General features: G+C 37.2%; 1 protein-coding gene across 1 annotated transcript; it reads left to right on the forward strand.

Moving 5' to 3' along the window:
• Positions 1 to 15,107: 15,107 nt before the first annotated feature.
• LOC103413078 (uncharacterized) lies at positions 15,108 to 16,969 on the forward strand. The gene is made up of 2 exons (XM_008351569.4): positions 15,108 to 15,493; positions 15,847 to 16,969. Exons 1-2 carry the CDS (start codon positions 15,431 to 15,433, stop codon positions 16,576 to 16,578), a joined length of 795 nt encoding a protein of 264 aa, XP_008349791.3. The 5' UTR covers positions 15,108 to 15,430; the 3' UTR covers positions 16,579 to 16,969.
• The last annotated feature ends 1,275 nt before the right edge of the window (positions 16,970 to 18,244 follow it).

Here is an 18,244-nt window from a genome sequence, read left to right on the forward strand (position 1 = left end):
TATTGATTTTAAATATTAGGGACCAAAGTTATGTGTTATGCAAATCTCAATAATCATTTTGACTAAAACAACCTTTTTAGAATAAAAACAAAAGGAAAAAACTAAACATTAAACTTTTTTGCTTTGTATACTTAAAACTCATAAAGAAATTGCAAAATGATTGTTAAGATCACACAAAGAAACAATTTTTTTTGCTCGACACTTGACGGGTTATATTTTACTAAAATGTGAATATTTAATAGGAATAGAAATTAGAATAGAAGGATAAATATTTTGATAAATAACTTTACACTTCTTTTTGGCCATTAATGTTTATGACATTTCTTGATTAAGAGTGATGTGACCTTAACTGACGTGGATTTATATTTAATATTATAAATAATAAAATCCAGAAGAAAAAGGAAGAAAGAACTGTAAGTGTGGATGCAAATTTCTTCCTCTTTGATCTTGGACAAAATTGCACCTACAAAACAATTAACACATTTGGCTCAATGCCAGATCTAAGTTTGTGGCCATCTCCTTACTGTTCTGCTCAATGCTTTGTAGTAGAGTGATGATACTTGGCTTGATGACATTGGGATGAATGATGGCTTCTGAGACAAATGCCAAAGAGAAATGAATATCACCGGTTGCTCGTCTTTTGGTGGTGCGATATGCCCATAGACATCCGGGGAGTTCGTCTGACCATTTTCCCTTCTTGTTGGTAAAGGATTTCTTGAGGCAGTCGAGGATCATCTTGTTAGATGCTTCAGCCTGCCTATTGCCTTATAGATATCTTGGCATGGACATGTGCTGCTTGAAACCATACTTTTGGAAGAACTTCACCAAATCTTTACCCACAAACTGCGGGCCGTTGTCAGTGATGATGGACTGTGGGATGCGAAATCAGAAAATGATGTACCTCTATATGAAGCGCTCTATGTCCATCTAAGTCATAGTCGTCAAGGGCTTTGCTTCTATCCATTTGGTGAAGTAATCGGTTGCCAAGATCATCATGCCTCTGCCCTCAGTAGCAGGCTGCATAGTTCTTACCAGGTCGATTGCCTACTGTATGAACGGCCAATGACTCGTCTGTGGGTGTAGCTCGCTGGCAAGCAGTGCTGGTACCGGTTTATAGCGTTGGCAGTGGTCGTACTTTTGTACTAACTCCTTAGCATCTTGGTGCATGGTAGTACTAGCCTGCGTTAAAAGCCTTTTATGCTAAGGATCAGCATTCGGAGTGATTTCCACAAACGCCTTCGTGGATTGAGCTTAGAACCTTTAGGTCGTCAGGAGGTGTTAGGTAATGGAGATATGGTCTAGTGTAGAATCTTTGGATGAGAATCTCTTTCCACATGTAGTAGCGTGCTGCCTTTATTTGGAGCTTTCTATACTCTAACCTTTTCGCGGGAAATGTGCTATTGACCAGGTAGTCTATAATAAAACTTTGCCAGTTTAGAGTTGTACTAACCTGTGACACTTCGGCTGCTGGCTCCGCCTTTATGGTTGGCTCGTCTAGATACTTCACTGGAATAGAGCGTTTAAGTTGGTGGTTAGGGGCGGAGTCTAGGCCTACTAATGCGTCCACGTGAGCATTGTCTGCTTATGGAACTTGAGTGAGGGTGTAAGTCTGAAACACCTCAAGTAGTCTGGCTAGTGATTAGCTGGAAATCAGAATGAATTGCGAGCTTTTTCACCGCCAAATCTTTTGCTATTCGGGGGCCTGTTAGTAGGGTCTCGTACTTTGCTTCGTTGTTGGATGCTTTGAAGCCTAGAATGATCGTTTGTTCGGGTATCAAATCGTCTGGGGTGACAAGGACTACGCATGCTTTACCTTTGTAGTTAGGTACGCATTCGATATACAAATGCCAGAAGTCTTCATCGGGTGGAGCAGGTGCAGCTAAGGTATGCTCGACTACTTTCGAGGCATCGTTGAGCTGCTCTGTTGTGTTATGAATGCGCGGCAGGGAGTAGTGGAGCTGAGATCATGTTACACATAGTAGGAGATACTCAACTGCTGGTATTGGACCATTCTAAAGCTAAATTATGGAGCAATGGTCGGCTAGGGTTGTGTGACACGCAGTAGGAGGTGGTGCTCAAATGCCGGTACATGTTGCTCCTATGTAGAATCTTTTAGGGTGACGAGGACAAAACTTGCTTCTGAATGTGTCCTTCTAGTATTTGTCTGCCCTTGGTGTGTCTTTTGGGCCGAGTTGTTACGTTTGTCAGAAAATTTTGCATCCGCCAGGGTCTATGCCTTTATCGTCGCGCATTTGGATTAGGTGGAACAGTATGTCATGAGGATGACTGCATGTGTTTAAAGATGAAGCTTCCGGGTTGCAACAAATATGGCCAAAGTTAGGTTTTGAATTTATGATAACATCGATGAGAGCTTTTGAACTATGGAATACAAGTAGTCGGGCCCTTAGCTCTTCTCGCATGCTGGTAGACCTTATTGCTGCTTTAGATACCATCAAACATACGAATAAGTCATCTGCTACTTCCGTTTTGGATATTAGGGAGGTGATGTCGGGTACTTCTTCAAGTCCTTGAATATGCATTGGTGAGCCGCGTCCTAAAGTGCATGCTTCTCTGCCAAAGCAAAAGAGTCTGTCAGAGTTTGATCTTCTTTCATGATCAATTTTCCAAATAGCGGGTGGTCTGCTAGAAGTCTTTTTTGGAAGATTGCTCTAGCTATCGAGTCGTTGCATCTGACTATCGTTGTCTTCTCTGTTTTGAACTTCTTCACATAGTCGCGAAGTAACTCTTTTGGGTTCTTCTTGACGTTGAACAAATGGTTGGACTTTTTTTTTATCGAGCGATAGGATGAATATTCTTTGGTGAAAACCAAAGAAAGTTCGTCGAAACCCTGGATGGATTGTGGCGATAGGGTGTAGAACCAATCTTGCGCTTCACCTTGTACAGTGGTGGTGAATATCTTGCACATGAGATCGTCGTTGTTTTGATAGAGGATCATTGCACTTCAGTAGTGCTTTAAGTGTCTCTCCGGGTCTTCATCCGATTTGAAGGATGTGAAATGTGGCATGCTGAAGTTGCGTGGAGGCTCTACCTGCTCGATCTCGTCCGTGAAGGGTGACCTGCTTATGTTGGTCATGTTCCGTTGTAGTGCCTCGTTGGCGACCTCTTTGCATTGGAAATTACGCAATCGTTTAGTCAAGAATCTCTCTACCTCTTCCTGAATTTATTTTTGTTAGGGTAACGGAGCTCTCAGCTACCCCCAGTCGTGACTTGCTAGTCTAGGTTACTCTTCCATGTGTTTGGCTCGTCTATGCTGTGGATGCAGTACGTGTGGTACGACCCTAGCAGGCGAGAGAGTTCTTCGCAGGCTACCAATTGAACTTGAGCTAGATTGAGTGACTGCTTCTCTCCGTTCGTCGTGCTGCCTACTCCGATGTGGGGTGGAGAATGCTCATTGCGGGCTTAACTAGGAATGAACACTTCCCCTAGAAGATTGCTTATGTTGACTATCAGAGTGTGACTTCAACCATGAATGTACTCTCGTCCAATGGCCTAGTCGAGAATGCACGTTCCTCCCCGCGCTAAAACGGGAGTATACCGCTATTTTGGGGCCCAATCGGGATTCTACATTGCCCGTATGCTCGGTTCATGACTGGTCGAATGGCTGTTTGTCAAGACGCTATTTGAGAGGTTCTTTGTCTGCCCTTGTCCTACTTTAGGACACCTCGTCTAGGGCAAGTTGCATCTCAATGCGCTGCAAGAGCTGGTTCACCAAGGTCGTCTGCTGTGTGAAGGCGTTCGTCAATTCTATGACTTGTCGAGACAAGTGTTGTTCTCTATTTGGGTTAGAATAGCTTGGAAGGAATGCATCTCCTTGAGCAGTGGAAGTGTGGTAGACTTTGAGCGCAAGATTTAAGTTGGGAAATGTCAAATCCGAAGAAAAATGTGGTGAAAATGCTCCCGGTTCGATCGTCAGTCCGAAAATTTGGAGCCGGGACAGTTGAACTAATCTTAGATCGATTTGGGCTATTTGGAAGGCCACAGAAGTGGGCTGCTCAGTGCGTGATGCATGCGAGTGTGAGGTTTGGGTCGTGGCTTTGGTGTCATAGGCCTTGGATGGCACGGCTCGGGCCGTGGTGGTGACACCATGGACCTTGCCGTGGGTGGCTACCGTGGTGGCCATTGCGGTGGTTGCCATGGTAGAGCTTTGTGGTGATGGTGCCGCTCCATTTATTGTCACGTTTAGCCTCGTCGTTCGCCATGGTTCCGTCTTTTGAACATTGGAATTTTCGTTCGTTGAAGTTTCTAAATTTCTAGCCATTGTACTTTTCTTTTACGTTTTATCAAAGAATTTTTGTAAATAAAAAATTCTAAAAATAAGAATGTACGAAAAATCTACAAATGGACAAGAAAATAGAAAACCTTGGATGCGAGAGTTTTTTACGAGTGTGGGACTCAACTCTTAATGAAAAGTACCAATTTGTGGATGCAAATTTCTTCCTCCTTCATCTTGGACAAAATTGCACCTACAAAACAATTAACACATTTGGTTAAGGCCAAAAGCCTCACGTGCCCACGATGAATGGAGGGGTTTGGCCGAAGAACCTCCAATGTCAAAGTTAGAATTTAGAAAGAAAAGTGTTTAAAGAGTTTTTGGAATTTTGCAAGAGTCTAGACCTAGGTTTTTAGAGAAAATGGGGTTCAATATATAGAGCATGGTTGGTCCACCTTTTGAGAAAAGGTGGTCGGCCTTTTGGGGTATTTTTGTGTGAAATGAGTGATTTAATTGGTAATTAATGAATTAATTGGGAATAAATCCATTAATTAGCCAATTAACTCAATTTATATGGAATGTTTTGAAGGTTATGAAATAATTACCTTGTGGAAAATATAGGATGAGGATGGATGAAATAACTTTCAATTTGTTACCTATTTCGGGTATTTTTGACTTGATTGAGGGATGATTGTCCACTGCTCGCATGTAGGAATCCTGATGTGCCTTGAGGGTAATTTTGTTAATTTTACCCAAAAATCCACGTGTCGCCTCTTGATTATTTTTTGCTTCACAATAAGCGTTCGAACTTTAAAGTGAGAGGGTGGGTAAGACATAAGACACCTCCATTGCTTTGCCATCTTATCCAAGTCTTTTTTTGGAACTTTAACGAAAAGCTCATAGTACTGTTCACTTTAACGAAAAACCATATTTTTACACTAAAAAGTCAATCCTGGTACTATTTATTTTACCCTTTATTTTGTCCTTATCGTTAAAACTTAAAGTTTTCAAGCATTTTTCAATAGTTTTTTTTTTCTTTTCTTTCTCATCTTTGGTTAAAACACCTTCTTGATCTCTTTATTCTAGAAACTCGTGTTATTACTATTAATCGAGAGATATTTTTTCCCTCTAGTTCAAATTATTTTCACATTGATCTTGCCTTTTGGCCAATGAGGGAAAACATCGTTTTCTACAGCCTAATTTATCACTCAAAAATAACAGGAATGAAGAATGAGAGTTTGGGGTTTAGTTTTATTTACCAAACAAAATGATTTAAAAGATTGAGTGATAGCTTGATATGTTTTGTGTGCATTTTAATTTTGTATCAATCGAATCAAATCAACATGTAGTGAAGACGATAGATTTTTCTCGGTCTTCTCACGTTCGTGGCCAGTCTCTATTTCCTGGATTTCATCGTTGTTTTGATTTTTTTTTTCTTTTGAGTTTTATTCTATTAGTTGATTCTTATATGATAGCAATAATGTAGTTTAAATTTGCTTTCGGCGAGAATCAAACCTAAAACCTATTACAAATGAAGAGGGATATCATTAGTCCATAATATTAAATGGCAAATTCATGTCATTTTGAAGTTTAAAATTTTAAACATTACTTTGAGTCAATACCATTAAATGTTATAAAATCTAATGGCTAAAAAAGAACGTAAAAATATTTGTCCCTTGATAATATTCTTATTTAGTATCATATATTCATATATGATACTTGACAAATAATTATAGTTTATATAATATAACATATTAGACTGCATATAATTATATATATGTACAGGTCTTTTATGCAAATGAATCTCTATTTTTTTTTCAAAAAATAGGGATTAGGTGTGGAGCCCACTCCACATCGAACTTCAACGAGCCGAACCGTCTATTTATAAGTCTCGTTTTATAGACCATCCTTACAAAAATTCAATTCAATCCGAAATCATTTGTCTATTTAATTATCAAAATAAAATTTCATTGTTTCTTATATAACAAAGTATTCATTAATTTCTTTGAACTCAATTAGATGTCTTAAACATTACCAATTTGGCTAATACTTTGCAAGGATGATCTGTAAGATGCAACGTAAAAATAGACGGTTCGGATCGTTAAAGTTTGATGTGATGTGGACTCCACAATTAATCTTCATTTTTATAAATAAATTAAAAAAAAGAATCTCTTCCATTAAAGGTTTCCTATAACATTCAACGGTCTAGATTTTATAAACATTTTGATAAACATTTTTACACTTTCTTGTAACCTTTAGATTTGTAACATTCAACGGTCTAGATTAAGAGTGATGTGGAGAGTTTTAAACATTAAATGACTTGGATGATGATGTGGGATTATAACTAATAAAGAAAACACTAATCTAAATAAAAATTAATATCTAATAGGATAAAATTGAAAAAACCAACAATCAAACTTTGAACATAGCGTAAAAAATAAAAAAAATAAGAAAAACAAAAACATGAAAATACTGTAACCTCCATCTCCCTCCCTGCAATGCTTTGGATGAAATCTCCTCTTTCATTTTATAAAAAATGAACCCCAATAAATAACAAAAAAGTAACGATTTAAAAAAAAGGTGATATCAGTGAGAGGATTAATACTTAGCGGAAATAAATCAAGTTGTTTGTTTGATTCGAAAAACTAAAAAAAGTAGAAAAATCATCAATGACCTAAATCGGCAAAACTAAGAAGATTTTGCAAAGCCTAATTTAATCACCCTACATATATGAACAATAATATACGGTTTAGGGCTTTGTACGTTTTGATTATGTAATAAAAATTCAAAAGACTAATAGCTTGATTTGTTTTAGAAGGTATTAAAATTTCATATCAATCCTATGAAAGTTGCAGACCTCATCAGAAAAGAGGGACATGGAGGTTACACCGTTACAGTACTTCAAATCAATAAGGTTCGACCTCCTTTCTTGTTTGCATGCTTAAAAGTTAAAACTAGGGTTTCTTCATTTTTAATTTTATTTTTAATCACCTTCCATATTTTATGCTTTTTGAATTTTATTTTTATGTTTATTATTAGTTAAAATCCACTTAAACATCCATGTCATTTAATAAATGAATATGAACCTTTGATGCTTTGTAATCTAAATGTTTAAAAAAAAAAAAAAATATTCGTCTTCTATTCCTATATATATATATATATTTATTTATTTATTGATCTAAACCTTTCAACCCTACTGCCCTTCCCTTTCTTCGAACTGCAACAGAGTGGAAAAGTTGGAGGTGTCCGTGGTCTTTTCATTTAGTTGGTCTGATGCTTAAGTTTGCAGCTTCCTAGGGTATCGTACATATATATATGCAGCTGAAACATGCCAAGGATAATCGCACCACAGATGTGACATAAAGGTTCGGCGCCCCATCTTATATTCTTTTTTGAAATTTCGGGTTGTTACCATGGATGTTTTTCCCTCCTCTTTATCGAAATTTTAAAACTAATATTTCCCCAACTAACTGATATGAACTAATCGAATCTAATAACCCACAAAACACAATTAACATATTATAATCGATGATAGTGACTTCAGACCTACAGGCCGTACACGTATCCCATACTGAACAGGATACGTATGCAAAAAGAGATAGTATTGTTAGATCACTAATTTTTTTGGTATATCAAGATTGTCGTGATATTGTGTTAATCTCACTTAAATTGTAGACACGCACATATGTTTTATTAACTTATAAGTTTAACAAATCTATATTATGATACATGAAATAATAATATTACGTGATAATGTTTTTGATACACATAATATTGTGAGCAGGTTAAAGCATATTGCATAAAATAATAGTTTCAAGCAAATAAGTCTAGAATTAGTCAAATGGAAGGCCCTCTCCTTTCTTCCAAGGAGGACTTTATAATCCTGCACAGAGGGGGTCCGTTACCTTTCTTTGGACAAATGCCAAAATATTGGTGGGAAAGTTTGGTTACCAGCTCTTTTTTTTTTTCTGACCAACGAATGAAAGCAGCTCACTTGACTATATATCATTATATCTCTCTGTGTAAACCAATAAGAGACAGTGTCATAAGTTAGGAGCATATTTGAGAAAAAATATTCAAAATAAAACTAATGAAAATGGTTTGAAAATTTTGAGTTATAACGATAATGACAAAATAAAAGATAAAGTAGTATTAGGATTAACTTTTTAGTATAAAAATATGATTTTCCTTAAAGTGAATAGTACCAGAAGTTTTTTTATTAAAATTCTCAATATCCAAGCATATATGTATGTTCAGGCTTTAGGGTTCACTATGCTTAGAAGAAATGCACATGCTTTGGTTGCTTGGAAAACCTTCGAAGTCAAACACGAGAGCCACAAGATGTTTATATATATCACATGCTGGATTCCTAGACATCACATAAGGTTTTGTCAAATAATACATGCTACTTCTTCTTCTTTCCTTTTTTATTTTATTTTATTAGTCATGCATGCTGCTTCAATTATTCTCCACCTAGATATGGCTAGCTACGGTGCAACACTAGCCAAACTTCCTTTGAACAATCGTTAACTAATGTGATTATTTTCCCCCTTGGAATTTTCAAAAATAAGAAGAAAGGCAAAACAAGACAGTTCAGACATTACTAAATATATAATGTCAAGTCATTTTTTTTTTCCAACAGAATCCTCTTTGGATCATTTTGGTAAAGATCCGTGAATCGTGTCCGTTCATTGTACATTGTACGGTCATTTTTTGTCAGGTACGTTTTGTGTCCGTTCATCGTACATTGTACTATCAGTTTTTGTCAGGTACATTTTGGATGTAATGCAGGTGTGGTTGTGTTCAGTTGGGAGGAGAAAAAGATGCGTTAGTCTTCTTTTTTTTTTTTTTTTTTTTAAGTTTTTAATTATACAAAAAATAAAAATTGTATTTTAATTTAAATATTTTTAATCCACGTGGCATATTGAATTAGACTTGTAGGGTCCAGTTATGTGTCATGTCATCACTTAACAGAATATTTGACGAAATTGTAATGGAAGGACTAGATTGATTTGCAACACCCATTTTCAGGGACTACTTTGATTGATTTTCAATTTCAGGGACCATTTTGATGGGGTAAGTCAATTTCAGAGACCATTAGTGATAAAAACCCTTACTAAATATATAATGTCAAGTCATAGTTTTTTTTTTTTTCAACAGAATCCTCTTTGAATCCTTTTGGTGAAGATCTGTGAATCGTGTCCGTTCATCGTACATATTATGGTCAGTTTTTGTCAGGTACGTTTTGTGTTTAATTTTAAATAAAAATATTTTAAATAATTTCTGACTACACGATGTATGATGAACGGATACGATTTACGAATTTCAGAAAGCCTCACAAAAAGGATCCGGCGAGGATCCGGATTTTTTTTTTTTTTGACAAACAATCGCTTTAATAGATTAAATTGTTATTTGTTAAGGAGAGAGAGATTGATGAGGATCAAACTCGCACATGATACATATGTATGATTGTTTTTCACCAATGCGATAAAGCGCATCTTTCAATCCATTATTTTCTTTAGAACAATACAGTTTGACAATATATACATAAAATGATGAATATCTAAAATACAAATAGTAGCTACAATGAAGCGTATGAAAACATTTCAAAATATCAACAACAGCTTCTAAAGATAAACTCATTCTATATTGACAAAAGTGTGCAAGCTATCAAGTTGGAGAGCAACAGCATTGTTCTCTAAAAGAAAAGAATTCGACAGCATTCCAGGGACAGAAGAAAACATATGTCGCATGAGACGACCGCAAGTAAATTGTTTAAACCATGAAATCAAAAATTCTCTCGAATTTCCAAGTAGAAGTTAAAGAATCCTACCTAATATTAGCTTTAAAATTTACTTTAATGCGACTTATTCTTATTAAAATACTAATTAACAGAACCAAATTTTTAATGAAGACTAGTCAGTTTCTAGATTCTTATGCTTATACCGTTCAGACAAAACCTATATATACATTCTTTGCAATATTTACCCTAATCATAATAAAAGGAAGACTTCTGTGGCCTCATGCCAAATCAAATGCTTCCACGTGGTAAGCATTTGGAGCATCGCAATTGAAAGTTGAAACCATAATTTTCTTAGTGCTCGTACCTACGGCGGGCATAAAAACGTGAAATCGTAGAACTGGTTCAGCTCGGGTTGGAACTGAACCAACCGGTCATATCAATTTCGGTTTTGATTTTTATCTCTACATAACCGGTTTGGATCAAACTGAATTGTATTATTAATTAACTTTTTTATTTTAAATATAATCCACATTTGGCCTTTGTTTTTATCTGTCTGTTCAACCTAAATATAAAAGTTCATACCTAAAGCTCTCAAACTTAAGCCCAAATAACTTAACATTGCCAACCTTGCAGAAAATCTAGTCAAAATTTCAAATCCTAAGTCATGATAACCTCTCATTCATCTCCCAGCCGTCACACTCTCTCTCTCTCTCTCGATCTCTCTCGATCTCTCTCGATCTTCATGGCCTTTGCTCCCTCCTTACTCATCGATATCTCAAAATCTCCTCACTTGCTACCAAAATTTCCACCTTATCGATCTTCACGGTCTCTCGATTTTCTGCTTCTTCCTCTCCCACTGCGATTTAGGCACCGAAAAGGTGATGACAAGAAAAGAAGATGAAGCAGTGCATCCGCTTCCCTCCTCTTCCTTGTTAGATTGTCACACTTCCCTCCTTAGATATGCGGCTTCTGTTTTGGCTTTTCACAAAGGGTAATTCTAGGAAGTGAAATTGTAAACAAAATTTACAAATTAAATTATGTGTCACCAAAATGAATGAGAATATTTATCAACGTTTAAACAGTAATCCAATTATCAACTTACATGTCATTTAATTTATATATTTTTGTCTATAAATTTAATCTCCATAGCATTATCATTTCATAAAACCCAAAAGACCAACCAAACAATAAATGAAATGAGCTAAGGCCTAGAACCGGTTGTGAATCGAACATCTGAATTGTTCGGATCAAATTCGATTTGGTTTTTGTAACTAATATTGATAAGAACTGAATCGGACCGAATTGTAGCTTTTCTCTGTTCCAATTCTAGTTTGAGAGGTAAATCGGACCAAACCAAATTCTGTCCACCCCTACTTTTACCCATAGTCATACCTTAATTTGTCGAATACTCATAGCAAAAGGAAATTTCAATGGAAGGCATATTCAAATGTAATTGATTGAAGAAGAGGAAAAAAATTGAAAGTACAGTTTAGACAGTCCTCGTGCAAAAACAGAAGAAGAAAGTTTTAACCAAATTAAATGTTCCATTTTAAAATAGGAGTCTCAATATATGATGTTCTGAGACTATCAACTAAAATGGTTCAAATAAATATAATTTGACGTAAAGTAATACATATCGAATTATAACGAGAGTATTACTTTGTCTTTGTCATCGTTTGCTACATATTGTCATACAAGCTAAATAAAAATATTAGAAGCAAGAAAAACTTATTGTTGTGAAGAAGGAGCAAATGAATAGGAAGAACAAATGAATAGGAAGAACAAATAAGAAAGGTGCAAGAGAGAAAACACGGGGAGGGTTTGAAATTGGAAGAACGAATAAGAAAAATGCAAGAGAGGAAGAAGAAAACATGGGGGAAAGTATATAAAGACCATTATTCTGTCGCTTACAACGGACACCGGGTTTTAAAATATTTAAAAAAACTAAAATCTATGTCACTCATAATCGACGCAGGCTTTAAAATGTTTAAAAACAATAAGGACAAGTTTGTGTGGCGTTGAAATAAGGACAAGTTTGCGTCGGTTAAAACTGACGTGTCCCTGACAGTCTTGACAGTCGTAGCAGGCGGCCTTGAAATAGGACAAGTTTGCGTCGATTCAAACCGACGTGAGCCTGACATGTCAGTGCACTTGGATGTGGCATCGAAATAAGAAAACTTTTGCGTCGGTTAAAACCGACTCCAACACTAAACTGAAAAAGCTCTTCCAGTCGTTTGCCCCTACACTTATACTTTATGTCGCTTAAAAGCGACACCAGTATTTAAAAATATTAAAATGTATGTTTACGTTGGTTTAAAAGCGACACCAGTATTTTATGACGTTTATAAGAGACAGTAGATCCGATGTCATGTTCATTTAGTGTCGCAACTGTCTTGTGTGCCACTATATTAAATTAAACCGACACCACCCACTGACACTATAAGACCATTTTGTAGTAGTGGCATAATAAGGGACATGGTTTTAAAGAATAAGGAGTTCTCGTACCATTACAAAAGGTTTAAGGAACGTTTGGGAATTGGTATAAGATATAGTTATCCCAATATTTCTTTTTGACAAACTAGTAGATATTTACAATTCACCTACTATGTCACAAGAAAGTTCACTACTAAAAAGTTTGGGACTATAAAGACTTGTTTCATTCAGTTTCTTTTGAGCTTAACACAATCACAATGATACTAGTCACAACTAAGTATGGAACTCATCAAACAATTATGTCATCTTATCATTTATGTAAGTTGGACTTGTAACCTCTTTAAGGAGAGATAAATACTACTAGGCTAAAAGTTAGTTGGTGATGGGACCATGATTTTCCAAGGCAGAAGTAAGGCTGATTGAAATACAGTTACCTTAAAAGTATGATCATAGACTCAATAGCTCCGAGCAGAGCTAGATCAGACGAAGTAGCGGTGCCACCATCACCTTGTTTGGGGGCAATAGGCGAAGTTCGAGCAGTTCTGCTGGTATGACCACGCTTGTTCCACAAAATACCAGATGTGGAATCAATCAGATCATTCATATGTCTTGAAGTTCCTACAATCTAGAAATTGGTATGCACCGCAAGTAATCACAACTCCTAAGAGGGTGCAATATCTACTTCTAGATATCCTCTAGGATTCTCTTGACTTAGAACGATGATTCTATCCTAAAAATGTCACTCTTCCAACGTATAAATACACCCATCTAGGGTTTATCTTTGGTAATGCAATCTTTGTGTTCTAACTCTCTTGCCCATTACTTGAGTCTTAAAACTTATTTACTAACTTGATTGTCGGAGAGTCTTTGGCCAGCACACCCATCTCGCGTCTTAAGCTTGTTCACAGTTATTCTTTGTTTTGCAAGTTACTCAAATTCGTGCCTTCACCATCTGCGGCGATGTGTAAGTTTGGTTCCAATAATTGGTGCTTTCATTGAAAGTGAACTCATATATCTCTTAACCAGATCACTCTACAACAAACATGACTGCTGAAAAAAATTTTGAACGCCAATGTTAACCCTGTATCGGAAAACAATCCACTTTTTTATGCATCTGTTGTCCCAATGACAGGAAACCCACTGCCTGACACCTCTGCCACTCCTGGAGCAGGTAACAACCCGCAAGAAAATCGTACATCATTGATCCAAACAGAGGTCCTTTGCGTGACGGCCAAATCACCAACATTGCTTCTAGAAGCAGGCTTCGAGCCCCACATGACTCTCCCTCCCTGAATGCAACAACGGCACTAAGAACGGAACTCGTCACTTGAGGTTCTATGAACCATAATCTTTTTATTAATATACTCTCATCCACCTATATTATAACACATAAAATCGTACATCACATGACACGTGTTCATGGTACACTTAAAACTTGTCTCTGCAATGGATATGTGATCAATTTGTCTTGATGGCATATGTGACAATTATATTTGTCTCATAAAAAAATTGTCACTCGAAGGTTTGAATCCGGACTCAGTTGATTAAAGAGGAATGCCCTAACGACCAGGCAATCCACAACTTACATGGAGCAGTAAAATGAAGTTGTCTAGGCATTTGACTAATCCTTTGGGGGAGTTAAACCAAACTGAAAACCTGGATGCATTGTTGCCTCGTGAGAGAAACTTTCATAAAATTGATTTACAATCACCATTGTACCTCGGGCCACTCATACAAGACCATGTTAAGAGAGTTTACTCATAACATTATATTAGTTATTAGTGACGTCATACTGCCAGCTACTTTTTCTATGTAATTTCTTCTCCTAGGTTACATTGTCACAATTCGAAGGACAAACCAATTCCCTTTTTTTTAGTACAGAATCCGTCGATTTTGAAAAGTTTGCTAATATGTGAAAGTGAATAAAAATATAAAAAAACAAAATAAAATAAGGAAAACTAATAAAAATGACTTAAAAACTTTGAATTTTAACGATAAGGACAAAATAAATGGTAAAATGAATAGTATCATGATTGATTTTTTAGTGTAAAAATGTGATTTTTCGTTAAAATGAACAGTACCGTAAGTTTTTTTTTGTTAAAATTTCCAATAAAATATGGTTACTGTTTGCTTCAAATTCTGGTGTTTAAACACTATTCACATGTCACACAAAAGCCATTTACCAAATATAATGGAAAAGCATACCCATAATTTATAAACTAAGGTGTCTTATCAAGTTTTGTGCTTTTTTTCAATTATAATTACCTTTAACATAGTAAAGGCTTTTTCAGAAATTTGGATGAAACATTTTCTGCAGAATTTCTTTCCCATTTTGTACAAGTTGGTGGAAAAAGTAAAAACATGGTAAGACTGGTTTCTTACTCCCGCTTTCATCGCTGATTTACGATTCCCCGCGCTGGTTTGCTCAACAGTGACCCTCCACGCACCCATCCACATAGCCATATTGGGCATTAGGGATTTGGATCCTCTCCTGAGCTAATGGAGAGGATCCTCCTGATCCATAATGGTAAATCCAACGGTTATAATTATTATAACTTTAAAGGAATCCTCCTGTTTGTAACCGTTGGATAAAAATCCAACGGTCTAAGATGATGGGTCAGGAGGATCCTCTCCATTAGCTCAGGAGAGGATCCAAGTCCGGGCATTAGGACTGACTGACTGACTGACTGACTAGTGACTGTCCCAGACAGACAGAGAGAGAGAGAGAGAGAGAGAGAGAGAGAGAGAGAGAGAGAGAGAGAGAGAGAGAGAGGAATTGGCCTTCGGGTTGGGTGGCCTTTTTGGCCTTTTGCCTTTTGTCCAACCTCCTCCAGTGAGGAAGAAAAGGAACAAACAACAGAAGAAAACAGTTCACCCAAAAAAAAAACAACAGAAGAAAACAGTGACTTGAGCTCCTTGTTATAAGACCTAGAACCACCACTCAAAACCCCCACCTCTCCTCTATCTCTCTCTCTCCCTCTCCCACATACACTTCACTTTTGGTTCCATTTCTTCACACCAGCATGAACAACCACCACAGCAGCAGCCCTCTTCTTAGCAGTTGGGCTTACTACTGCCAAGGAAAGGTACCAAAACAACCAAAAACAAACACAATTTTTGTAAATTTTCAGCTTCTTTGGAGCTTTCTGAACTTATAGTCTAATTTGCTCCTTGAATTTGCACAATGGGGTTTCTCCACAATTTCATTCCCAACTTTCAATTTTACATCTTTACTTGGGTTTTGGTGAGCTTCTCATTATGCAAATTTAAGCACGTCCTGAGCCCTCGGGCGGAGTGTCCTGCTAACCCGAGGGCTCATGGTGTGCTTAAATTTGCATAATGGGGTTTCTATTTCTAACAATTTGAGACCCAAAACCTCAAATTTTATTACTTTTCTGAAATTTTTGCTAAAAATTTACAAATTTTTATGATCACACAGAGCATGGAAGAGTTGAGGCAGTCCCTTTTGTACACAACCGTGGAGCTTGAGCAAACAAGAGCAGCAGTTCAAGAGGAGCTAAGAAAAAGAGATGATCAGATATCCCATCTCAAAGATCTGCTCCAAAAAGCCATCAGAGAAAGAGATGAAGCCCAAGGCAAGTGCCAAAGACTCCTCCTTGAAAAACTCCTCCAACAAACCCAGCAGCAGCAACACCAGCAAACCCAGCAGAATCAGCAAACAGCTCCTCTCTCTGGAATTTCAAGCATTGAAGACGAACCCAGAAGAGGAATCGACTCTAACAATGGCTTCTCCTCCTCAGATTGTGAAGAAAGCATTGTTTCTTCCCCAGTTATTGACCCAATTCAGCAAACCCAGCAGCTGCCACCACGACCATCTTTGCCACACCCATCAGTGGAGCTGCTGCCTGAAAAGCCCCTGCCTGAAAAGGGAAAGCTTTTGCAGGCTGTGATGAAAGCCGGTCCATTGCTTCAAACCCTACTTCTGGCAGGCCCTCTGCCGCAGTGGAGACACCCGCCGCCGCCGCTGGAGTCGTTTGAGATCCCCCCTGTGACCATTCCTTCACCACCACCTCAACCACCATTGCACACCCAGCTCCAGCACCAAGACTCCTCCAACGTTAACTGCGGCATAGTAAACAGAAAGAGAGTCCTCTGTGATGGCTCTGCCTCTCCTCCAGAGACCAAGTTCCAAAGGGTTGCCCTCCGCTGACTCTGCAGCTGCTGCTTCAGATTATTAGTATTAATCTATCCCTTATTTTTACAGTTTGATATTTTAAAAAATTAATACAACTAAAAGGTTAGTGAGGATGAAAACAAAACCATGAATTTCCAAAATTTCATTTGGGTTTTTGTGACCGATCCATCTAGCATTTGTACAGAGAGAGAGGTTTGTTTCCAGGTTAACTCAGTGAGAGAAGGCAGTAAAAAATTCAGAGAGCTTTGTTTGTTTATTGGGGGTTTAAATTTGCCTATTTTCTTTTTAGTCATTCACATTCTATTTTGGTCCATAATGTGAAAGGGGACTTGGAATTTTATCCAAATTGTTGTGGGATGGAAAATGTGACTCTGATTCTAGTTCAGTAAATTAAGTTGATTGTGTTTGTGTCTTGGTCGGACGGATAACGCGTGTCGGAAGCTCTGCCCCGGGATTTCTGTAGAGTGAGACGAGCAAATCAAACACTAAGATTGTAGGTGTGGAGTTGTTGTATTTTTGGAGAAGATGGGTGGTGTGGCCAACAACCAGAAAGGTTAAGAGCCCTGCTTGTCGGTTTGAGTGGAACCCAAAAATCAGAATCAGGATCTGCTACTGGTGTGATGTATGATTATATATATTTACAACATATATATATATATATATATATATATATATTTGGGGGGAAGCATGATTGTTCAAGTCCAATCCCCATGTTGAATTCTCTCAACATCAATATTTGTTTTCCCTCCTTTCTAGTTTAATTTTTAATTCTAAATTAACTAAAGCATTTTTTTTCTTCTAATCTGCACCCACTTACTTGGTTATACTTAATTTAGCTTAAGCCTTTATCTCTCAAAAGTGGAGCAAATGATTGCAGGTTAATCCTACTTGCCAATAGCATTTCATTACTAAAACATACTCAGTTGACTTTGCAGTTGCTAATTCATTGGCAATGAGCAATCAGGGCACAAGTTAAGTTCTCCCAAAACTTACGAGAGAAAGGACTTGGATTGTCTGCCGTCCTAGTTGTGGTGCCCTTCCATACCCTCCTATTTTGTGCGGTCACGGTTAAGCTACGTCAATATTTTATATTAATTTTTTAATGAGATAATAAGATAAAAAATAAGTAAAATATAAAATATTGACGTGGCTTAACCGTGATCGCACAAAATAGGAGGGCATGGAAGGGCACCACAACTAGGAGGGTAGACAATCCTTGTCCCGAGAGAAACTCAGTTGCAACGAGGTGTATACAATTTTTTTTCTTATCTCTCTTCTTACGTGTTGTGACTTGTAACAAGAGAGAGATCGAGAGAAAGAAGCATATGTATATTGATAAGGAAAGAACTTGGCTGTTGAAGAATTTAGCAGCCAATCCTACTTACAACCAATCCGGGATGGACATGTGTCCAAATTTTTGATTAAAAAATCAAAAAATCAAAACTTGAACACTTGTCCATCCCGGATTGATTGTAAGCAGGACCGGCTGCTGAATTTACAGTAGCCAAGTTGTGTTCTAATACATCTTGTTGCAGCTAAAGTCGTTCCGCTAAATGAAGGTAGAAGCCCAGTTTAATATTCCAAGTGAAAATTGAGAGCCAAGTACAATATTTTCCATCAGTTGTGGCACCATCAAATGCTATTTAGGTAATATTAGTAAGTTTTGGTAGATAGAAGTTAT

Source organism: Malus domestica, chromosome 11 (genome assembly GCF_042453785.1).
Source record: "Malus domestica chromosome 11, GDT2T_hap1".
In the NCBI taxonomy this organism is placed as follows: Eukaryota; Viridiplantae; Streptophyta; class Magnoliopsida; order Rosales; family Rosaceae; genus Malus; species Malus domestica.

Excerpts from the sequence above, each read along its gene's own strand:
- LOC103413078 (XM_008351569.4), top strand. The coding sequence starts at position 15,431 with ATGAACAACCACCACAGCAGCAGCCCTCTTCTTAGCAGTTGGGCTTAC. Across the intron at positions 15,494-15,846 it reads CTTACTACTGCCAAGGAAAG|AGCATGGAAGAGTTGAGGCA; the intron begins GTACCAAAACAA and ends ATGATCACACAG.